Genomic DNA, 10,893 nt, shown 5'->3' on the forward strand with positions numbered 1-10,893 from the left:
GTGCTCGTCCACTCTTCACTAATGTGCGGGCGCACGTTCGTATATGTGTGTTTTTGAGTTGTGGTTGCTCTAATTTTTGGGTTCTCCCGAGTTATTTTGGCGTTTTGGTATTCTAATTTTCGCACCTTCATCACTATCGCATGTTGAACATCGGGCACCGAAACGAAAAGAATCAGCCACCACCGCCGCCCCCCCCACCTTCAAAGGGCGGCAAAAAATGTTGCGTTACTAATAAGCTCGATGACAGGAATACGATTTCTCTGATACCAATCGCTACGCCGATATGCCGTTGGCGTGAAAAGCCCCTGTACGATCTCCAACTCGGGATGATGCCCAGAAGAGCTCAAGATTAGAGTAAGGCTGAAAGATATGAAACTGTAGTGATCTCAGAGGCGCATTTGCATGGACAACGGAAAAGAACGCAGTCTCTAGGCTTGAAAGAAGAGAAGACAAACGGGCATGTTGTAAGGCCTAGATAATGGTTGCCTGTCTCAGAGTCATCAGCGCAGCATATCGTAGCAAGGGGTTTGAGTCAGCAGTGGTCGAGACAGTTATACGAGACGTCTTCTGGCCGTTGTGCCGTAGCGACGCCGCACGCTATCGCTCCTGAAGAGAAGCCCCCTTCGCTGCAGACTTTCGTAACAGGGCCATCTTTTTCCACGCACTTGCACTTTCAAGATACGCCTTCTGGATTTCTTTCCTTCTTCGAATCTTGGCTTTTTTGTGATGCATTTAGTTGTGTAGGCGCCTCGTCTCCGAGCTGCTGTTCTATCACGAATTCCTAGAAATTTGGAACGATGGAAATATCTGTATAGGCAACGTGACCTAGGGTATTCGAACGATTTTGTCGTCTCCATTTCGTCTGTACAACCAATGCCTGTCTTTTCGATAGCACTCACACGAACATAACGGAAAGCTAGCGAAGGTCGCAACGATGCGCAAGGAAGGTAGCCCTGTCTTCCTGATATGTTTCATGCAGCATTGTTCATAACAGTATACTTTCGGCTTAGGTGTTTCAGCGCGACCGGTATTCATTTACATACTTGTTATTTGTCTCTTAATGATTTCTTATGGAATCTTTTAATGAAAGTTTGCAAATTGTCCGACCACTTCCATATCCCCTTACGAAGATCAGCCTTGCGTTGCAGATCATGGTAAGCACTTGACTCATGTTGCATAACAATATGTCAATCATGTCCAACATTTTTGGATTAAAATTTTGAATGCTTTCAAATCTTTAAAAAAATTTTCTTCGCTTTCCATCAAGCACTTAAGGCTGCCATAAAAATCAACTGGGTTCGCTTTGAATACAGCGGAAACATCACGAACAAAACAATTCAAGCCTGCCGTCCGGAGATCAGCGGATATAGCGATGGTTATAGTTAAATCTTGCAATATGTGATAAAATTGCGTTCATAAACTCTTTTTAGTTCAAAAATGCTTTTGTGCAGAATTAATGCACACGTTTGATTATATGAGCGATCTGTTATGGACAGCGCACAGCGCGCTAACAAAGTTATTGAAACAAAACAGTATTGTGAAGGTGAGCACCGAGCAAAATAGAGCTATAGGATGTCTTTAGTCCACTTCGACTTTGTTGTTAATTTCCCCTTCCTTCTGCCCAAGTATTTTAAAGACCATGATTATTATTTTAGCTATGAATGCCTCGAGACGTAAATACCAGAAAAAAACGCTAAGGTGGCCGCTAAAGTGCTTACCAAACATAGCTAGCGTAAAAAGAAATTAGAGCGGTGCCAACTGCAGCGAGCACGTAATATTTCTTTTTGTATTGTATATATAATATCTTACATGTCCAGAATTTCACCTTTCGGGTAGAGAGGACCTTATACGCTATGTGGCGTTGTGTTGCCAGGTGTAGCCTATACATACATAAAGTGGAGGGCGCTTTGCTCAAAAAGCAAAGCGCCCTCCACTCGTTCCTGCACTTAAAATTTCACTGTACCCCACAGCAGAAGACGAGAGAAATAGAGTATTAGCCGTGAAAATCAGACACGATACTTCACCCTGTGAATCTGCGTACCGGCACTGAATTCTGACAGTGTCGAGATGGCTTTCATTGCTATTGGCCAGACGAAGTTCGTTCAGCATTTCAATCGTTGATGCTCAGTGAGCGTGTGTAATAAATGAGCGTACTGTAACCATCCTGCAACAAATGATAAGATATAACTAGGGGAATTGTGCTTGTGAATATTTGAAGGAGAAGGCAGTTCCGATAGCTATGCTCAGCATCGACATGCATGAAACGTATTACTTCATAGCACTAAACATGGAGAGCGCGTAAGGGTAGACAACACAAAAGAAAAAAAAAAGAAGTATTTTTTTTTAATACAAGCCATTCGACATGACCTGAGATTTTTGCATTAAAAAGAACAGGTTATGGCAAGCCCATTCTGTTGCAGCGAAAAATAAAACAAAATGTGTCGATGGCGACAACATTAAAATAATAGAAGGCGTAGATCTGCGCAGATGGCAAAGAAAAATATTACACTTAATGAGCTATCACATTATAAAGAGGGGGGTCGTCGTTCGTGTATGTAGATCAATGCCATCTCCTTGTGTCGGTTTACGCCCCTATGCACAGGCAATTCATCCGAATCATATCACTGTCTGTGTCGACTCAAATAGCTACAAAAGTAGCCGTATACAAGACTTTACATGCATCTATATTTTAGGCTCATTATTCTGCTCTCGGCTGCAAGTTAAGATGGAGCTTAGGTTACGAAGTTGTGTAGAGGGTGTCATATCCTGCACCGTATAGAAATTTGGAAGACGATGGTAGTAGAGCCACGGTGGGAACAAAAAAACAGCGCAAACTAAGACAGAAAACACTGAAAAGAAGGGAGACACTACAAGCGCTGTAGTGTCTCCCCTCTTTTCTGTGTTTTCTATCTTAGTTTGCGCTGTTTTTTTTTTCCACCATGAATTCACACCAACTAGCCCAAATGTCTGCTTTGCTATAGTAGAGCCACGTTTCCGGGACGCTTCCTTTAATGTTCCAATAGTTTTTAATTGGAAGAAGACATATTTCCATGCATTGCGTAGTCTGGTGCACGTTTCGTATTCGATCTGAGCCCGTATTTTCGAAAGCACCAAAAGCAAACACCAAAGAAAAAAACTTGCACGCTTCTTACCTTTTCCAAAAGTGTCTTATGCTAACCGCATTGCAGGGCAGGTTTAGAAGCAAGCGCACTTTTTATTAATGCGAAAGCGTTATACGGCTTATGGGCAACGAAACCCGTCGTCAACATTGACCAGCAGCAGTGGTCCCATAAATCCAAGATGATGTGACAGCGTATTATAGTAAAATAAAAATTTCCTGCTAATGAACGGGTACTTGATCCAAGGACTTTCAGACAGCGAAGGGAGCAGGCAATCCATAGCACACAAAACTAGTTTGCTTCTGAGCAGACTGAAGGGAAGCCAGTACATGCGTTGCCTTACGACTGTATCCTAATGAGTAGGTGTTTCGTGAGCAAGGCAGGTAGAATTGAATCAGTAGTAAAAATCATAAAATAAAAAGGAAATAAAAATAAACAACAGCGCTTCCGCAATGAAAGCACGTAACTAGACTTAGGCGCCTTCGGTAAATTTTCATATCGCTTACTGTAGTCGAAGATGACTGCGCCAGAAGTAGCTTCCAGGACTTCTTCACGCTCTGCCACGTCTCGTTGTCTCGTACAAAAAGATGCATCCAGTTTTAGCTCGCGCATGACATTTTCGAAAACTACGTTTGAGTAGCTCGCTCTTCTCTTAGGTAGCTCTCCCCAGAAGCAGAAGACTTCCGCCAAGGACACGCATCGGTGATGGTAGCTATCTGCTGTCTCAAACTCCGCTGTCAGATGCTGGCGATTAAAATACATGCATCGCAACAGTTACATAAAGCACATTTTTTAAAGCTACTGACACTGGAGCGAAAACAATAAACTTGCACATAATTAGCATACGAAGTAACCACAAGACACATGAAAATAAAGCACTTTGAAATGTTTCATAGTGCTACTCAGTGGCGACAACCCGTTTCGCCATTTTAGTGTCTCGTGTGCGACAGAAATATAGATTAGGAATGCCCTTCACGCTGGCTCACAAAGTGGCGCAAGTCCTGCTTTCGACAAATGAGGGAGAAGAACATCTCTATCCCTGCCATTTCTTTCTCTTTTTTTTTTCCTGCTCAGATTGTACAATCCAGAGAAATCACGCCAGCGCTTCCTTCGGTTATCAAAAAAACTCCGGGTGAAAGATAAGAGTCCTTCAAGGTTAGGAGCGGACGGGTGCTTTATAAGCAGTCCTTACGCCTGCGGTAACACGTGTCACCACAGAAGCACAGAGCGGACTCCCCTCTCCACGGAAGCAATGAATCCGAAAGCACTGGTTGCCCTTATGCTGGTCGGCCTCCTCGGCCTGGCCTCTGCGGACCATGACGAGCACCACCACCACGGCTCCGTCTGCGGTACGTACCGGCGGTATTCCTGTGCTCCTGGCTTGTATTCTGTCACTCCGGTTTCTGTTACGATGGATGTGGTGGTAGTGCAGAATTAGATATTCGCGTTGTTTCAGATTATTTCTAGAAGAAAAATTGTGCCAGTGCTCCAGGAGCTGTGCGCGTAGGCGTGCATTGTGCAATAATTTCAGGGCGCGTGAAGGCGTACGGGTGCTGTAGAAATGAACCTGCAGTGATGAGCGAGTCATTTCGTGTGGTTCTACTCGCTTTCTAGAAGCTTTTCGCACTTCCACGAAGTGCGTAATAATATGATTATATCTCAGGGCGCGAGCCGGTGTTTATATCATTTTTTTTCATAAACACCATTATGTGCTCTTGTCGCAAATGCTCTTGTTGGGCTGTTGCTGAAAAAAAATTCGGCGTAAAGTTTTTTTTGTGCATATATTTATTACTAACATTAAACTCCGCGCTCCTAAGGCGTTATCAAAACCAAGACTCTGCACCACCCGTCAAGAGCATACTGTTCTCCTCAGAGAGATGAGAGGAGTATGTTCTGAACGCAGCGCTGAATTCTTTTGAGGGAGGATAATTTCTTTTAGCACTTCCTGAATAATGAATACTGAATTCAAACAACACAAGGCCTGTGAGAATTTAGAGCATCCAGTTAAGTGAAGGTTACAGACGAGGTTAACCATAATTCTATAAGCTCACAATGTATACATATTCTACGTTTCTCTCATTTATAAATCTTCATTATTCCAACAACGCCTACTTTATGATGATCATCATTGATTCTGTCACCACTTCACGCAGGCGTTTCGTTGAGAAGAAAAGGTTTTACAGCATTTCTGGTGGCTCTTAATTACCACTGGTTTGCGGCATACCGCCGCTAGGATAAAAATATTATCTTCCCAGAAACTGTTAATGATTGAGCCAGGCAGCATTAAAGGGGGCCAAATATTACGGAGTCATTATTGCACTATAGACAAAGGAGAAAGATTTCCTTTTCCGACCATCAAGAATAACGTCCCACAAAGAACGGAATAGAATTCCATAAATTACAGAAAATGTATACACTATGCTGAATACGAGCAATAATTGCTTGTTAATACGTGTTCTTTTGCCCTGATGACCCTGCCTCAGAAATGAAATGTGGCACCCTGTTGGAGTTGAGTGTAACCACTTCTCTCTGTTATGACTGTTCACATGATCACAAGAGCCCTGTCCCAGGGACGAGTGCCTTTGATTGAGTGAGTGGGTTTTACACGACGGCCAACCCAAGATTCAGAACAGAATGTGCCATGGCTCACAGAGAGCGTCGCACTGTACTGCCTAGCTAGTGAGTGTAAAATGTATTTTTCGCAAAACACTCTGTACGGCATTTTTGGTACTGAGTCCGGCATTGAATGATTGTTTAAATGCGAGCGTCATTAGCGCTAGCAGATTGCTGATGCCTACAAAGGCATTCTTTCCCGTCCTTTAGTGCCAGAAAGATAGGTTTTCTTATGTATATATGAGCACATCCCTAAACAAAGTCTGTTTCAACATCTTTTCCTTTTTTTTTCTTTTTCAGCTCTGGAAAGAGAAGCACAGGTCGCACTTGTCGGATGCCTCCAGGAGCGCCTCGATGAAGCGGTCTGAGTCTTTATTGATCATTTCATTCTAGGTAGCTTTAGCATAATTGCTAGCATGAGCGCAATGACCGAATTGTTTCATTCATTACCTAAACCCCTATCATACTGTAGTTTTGTGCTCGCTGTGCGAATGTAAGGCGCTATCACCAAGAAGAATATCGGGGCTGTATTTTACTGCTCAAGCACGCACGTACAATCATGAAGTGACGACGCCGAGACAGCGCCGTTATCAGATGATCACAACTAAGTGTTAATAGACGGGCCCCTAAGCGGCAGCCCAAATATTTGTAGTTAACGCACGAGGCTACCAGCCATCAGCGGCTCTGTACTCGTTAATGCGCTTTGACTGCGTATCACTTGAATTTACTTTTCATCACACTTGTAAATTAGTTGTTCCATTCGGCGCCTTGTGTCGCTCGAACGATGTTGTAAATTCAAGTACTACCATCGGTTTGTCAGCAGATATAGGATGGAAAACATGTAATTTTCTACTTATGTTTACAGAACGGCTTCGGATGCTGACCATATAGTGTTTTTGCCTTGTTAGAGGAGAAACTGCCTTATATGCTTCCTCTTCTTTTTTAGATTCGGACCAAGCTGAACGCAATGCAGGAGCGCCTCGAATGCGACCAGCTGCACTGCGTTTTCCAGAAAATGTGTGAGCGGAACCAGGGCACTCTGGTGAGTGGGGTCTCATGGTCTGATTTTCTCGGTTTTCCCTACTTCTGCCAGCAGGCGACAATATTGAGGGCACACAATTTTGCATGCTATTGTAAGTGTTATCTGATTTTAGCGAGAAGGCTCCTATCGAGTCCCTCGTATTAAAGTATACAAAGAAAGCACATTCCTGGCGGTATTCGCGCCCAAATTAAAAAAAAAACAACACCAGAGTGATATCTCCAGCCATGAGGCGCACGCATGTGATTTGACTAGTGGGTTCGGGCAGGAACCGCGAGCACAGACATTCATAACAGAAGGCAGTAATGCTAAGTAACGTAAATAACATTATACAAGATGTAGCACAACTGAAAACTTTCTGTATTCTACCTCATTTCGCGCTCCATAGGGCCCAAAATTTTCAACCTGCTTATTCCGAAATGCTGCATCATGAGTTCATGCCGCTGGGCCTTGCGTGGGTGATACATCATTCAAACGACCATTAGAATTAATAACACCCCTGGTTATAAGAATACAATGCCTGAAATTCCATTGAGGTGAATGGCATTTATTGTTCAGAGGCTTGCAGTGCATGGGTGTTCGTCAGGCTGCTTGCTCTTCAGTGCCTGCCATCGTTGCTATTCATGAACGTGCCTACGCCAGAAGGCTTTAGCAATGGCAGTGGACGTGTTGCTGTAGGCCAGCAGCTTCAGGAACTTGACGTGGCTGAGTTTTAAGAACAAGCCTTACTTGCATAGTTGCCAAGGGTAAAAAACGAGGCTTGGCACGCTTTATGGGGGCGAAATTTGGAAGGTATGACTTAAAAATAAAAGAGCGAAGGAAGGTGGTACTGTAATGTCATGTTTGATTTCGAACGTGTGCAGCGAAACGCACTGATTGTCGTGCAACTTCTCTCCCTTTCAATTCAGGAGCACTCTGGAAACGAATTTTTCACGGTAAGTGAGCTTTTGTGTCTGCTTTAAATTTCAATCTCTGAAGAGCGCCATGAAGCAGTGTCAGTGTTCGTATCATGATAATAACGAACCAGAGATCTTCAGCAAAACGTAGACCAAACGCCACTTACCGGAACCTCTCCGCCCAAAAGAAAGCTTAGCCGAAGTAAAAATGTATTTATACATATATTTAAATAAAAATTTCTGTTTGTCTCTAAGCGAATTATAAGGAAGAATAAAATTTAAAATGCAGCTCTTGATAATACGGTTCTCGTAGCGAAGGATTAGTGAATAGTTGGTACGTTCAAAGTAATGCAAAGGTTCTTTCCCGTGCACAAAAGCTTGCCTGTATTCTCAGAGACCACGCTCATGGTGTTTGTGTTAAGCTCCAGTTTTCGAATAACTAAGGACATATGGAAGTTATGATTTCAGTGCCCTTTTCATTATTTTCCTTGCCGGCTAATTTCGTTTTCTCCCTTCTCTGTTCAGGATGACGAGAAAGATGCCTTCCGCAGCACCATCACTGCCTGCCGGGACGCAGCTCACCATGCTAGCTAGTCACAAGAACTCTAATAAATTTCATTGACAACAAAAATATCACACCAAAGACTGCTTCAATCCTCATTATTCAAAGGGCATTGTGAGCACCGTATTCCTGACGACGGATCTGCGGTTCTCATAAAAGTAAAGTCGAGAAGAGTTGCGTGACTTGCCCATTAGGTGTCCATTAAGTTATCAATATGAACATTCTTCAGGTGCCTTTTAATACGATGACATTAGAGTTTTCATAACACCAAAACCCCACTGATTTCCGATGTCAAAAAATTAGCTGCTTAGTCGAGAAAGATCTCGTGACCTCGTGACGTCTTCGCAACCTGCCCACTATGGCAAATTACAGTCTGGTGACCGGATTGTTAGCAATCAGCGAGCAATTAATGATTTGTCGGTAAAGGTCACGTCACAACCCGCCCACCAGGTTGTGAGCGACCCCATTTCTAGACAGCACCATAGATGGAGAATCGAAATCAAAAGTACAAAAAAACTCTAGCATACGCAAATGTCGGCCCCGTCACGGCACAGCGGATACCTGCTACTGCAACTAGCAGTTCAAATATAGCAGTTGAAGGAGAAACAACTGCAAAGAAACTGACGCCATCAAACAAAAATTTGCAACAAAAGCTGCGACAGATGGGAACTATACAGGTATTCGAGTCCACTCTCAACGTGACTTAAGCATCTGCATAGTTTTTTTTTTCTTCGTATATAATATTATGATCTACAGGTTTCTAGAACTAGTTCCAGACACATGCTAGCTGATTCATAATCCAAAATTCGGTACCCCACAGCGGGCACTTCCAGGATCGCCTTAAATTTCTAATGCCTGTCGTGCCCGTACTATTGGGAACGGGTGAACCTTGCAACTATCTTACCGCGGAATCAGGACTTTGACATGTGAGTTTGCAGAAAATACGTGCTTTCCAACGCGTAAGCCATGTCGGTATTTCAGGAGTAATAATATACCACCTTCAAAGCTGCGCACCACGTTTTATACCTCCTCCTTTGTTCATCCTACTCTAATATGTTTCTTAGTGCAGTGCATGAAATGCGAACTGCAAAATTGGAATTAGCTGCGGTCATTAATTCCCGATAAAGAAGGCTGATGAAGAACCCAATAAGGGAAAGGCGGTTACAACCACTGAAAATACGAGTCTTAAAACATGCTCTTGTCACGAAGGCCTCCCAATGGGGTCTTTTGGTCTGTATGTGCGTGTAGACTATTCTATGATAATCTCAAGAATCACGAAGCCGTGCTTACTTGCAAGAACTGAAGACTTAGTGTTCATCCCATCGTTGTAGAGATATCTATTGAGCAGCTCTTTCCTTAACTGATATCTACTCCACCTGAAGGGTTTTATCTCAAAAATACGTTGGACTTGAGAAATCGCAGAGGGTTGTTACATGTAATATTCTGGTATTTTGCGAACTTCTTTAGTTCCGAGAAAGAGGAAACCATCTGCTCAGGAGGCGCAGTTGAATTCATTGTTAATCTAAAAATGCTCTGTAGCTTTTTCTTGACACGTGAGTCCTGAAGCTAATTAGAATGACGGTTTATTGTTGCCTAATCAATTAAGCTAGGGTGAGACTGGTTTTCCACGATTGGCTGTAGTGTAGTTGCATTAAAAGCTATGACAAGAAGATTTGCATCAATTTTCTAAACGGATGCAGCTCGCGTTAGAGCTCAAAACAGGACTAAAATTTTATCAGTTAATTTTGTTTTTGTTTTTTTTTTACTTTTGCACTTTTCTCTTCAAATCTACTTGATGCAGAGCTCTGGAATTTTGGTTGCAACTTTGGTTAAGCTTTATCTGGTTTAACGGCCGAAAGCGGACTCCGGCCATGAGGGACGCCGTAATGGAGCGCTTCGGATAATTTTGACCACCTGGAGTTCTTTAGCGTCAAGTGGCCTCTAGCAGTTCGCATCCACCGGAATGAGAGGGCCGCGGACAGAACTGAAACCGCGTCTTTCTGATCAGCAGCCATGCACCATAAACACTCAGCCACCGCTGTGACTGGATGAATGTAAACACAGTTATATTACACAGTCAGCATTAAAATTATGCGCTTAGAGAAAATAATAGATTTGGTATCTTTTTTTTCCTTTCTCTGTGCTGCAAAATTGCGACCCATGAAAGGGTTTCTTTTCGGGCCGTAAATATACAGTCTCTCAAGCTATTGATTCGGGTTTCAATCATGCAAGAAGCATTGACTGAAAGCTGGGAAACATTATTTTTGTTTACGCCCAGTAATTCTTCAGAAAAAGCCACAAAAGGCCTAGAAATGCTATTCAGAAAAAAAAAGTACATAAATCTTAAAACTCGCTTTCTCCTCGAAGCGACCCCGAAATAAGCAGTGCCAATCTGAAGCGTACTCTCGGTTACGTTGCAACCTGTCGCCATCCTTTAATGACGACGCCTGTGTGTGATGACAAGTATAAGCAATCTTGGATTCACTTGCACCGCGTGTTGTAAAGAAAACTTCAGGGGGGCACTTTGTTGGCAAATCCTTTAGCGCGGTGTTTCTGCTTGTGTCACTGATGTGTGGTTAAGATGTTCATTAAATGGGCAATTTTTGGTGAATCTTAAATGCTGGTGACACTAGAGGGTGTTTGGGAGGCATCCGTCTGATTTGA

General features: G+C 43.1%; 1 protein-coding gene across 1 annotated transcript; it reads left to right on the forward strand.

Moving 5' to 3' along the window:
• The first annotated feature begins 4,310 nt into the window (after positions 1-4,310).
• Positions 4,311-8,310, forward strand: LOC149352237 (uncharacterized). Its single transcript, XM_089581400.1, has 5 exons — positions 4,311-4,468; positions 6,033-6,094; positions 6,679-6,774; positions 7,680-7,706; positions 8,193-8,310. Exons 1-5 carry the CDS (start codon positions 4,372-4,374, stop codon positions 8,259-8,261), a joined length of 351 nt encoding a protein of 116 aa, XP_089437526.1. The 5' UTR covers positions 4,311-4,371; the 3' UTR covers positions 8,262-8,310.
• The last annotated feature ends 2,583 nt before the right edge of the window (positions 8,311-10,893 follow it).

This window comes from Amblyomma mixtum, chromosome 3, assembly GCF_055824585.1.
Source record: "Amblyomma mixtum isolate Tamu chromosome 3, ASM5582458v1, whole genome shotgun sequence".
NCBI lineage: Eukaryota > Metazoa > Arthropoda > Arachnida > Ixodida > Ixodidae > Amblyomma > Amblyomma mixtum.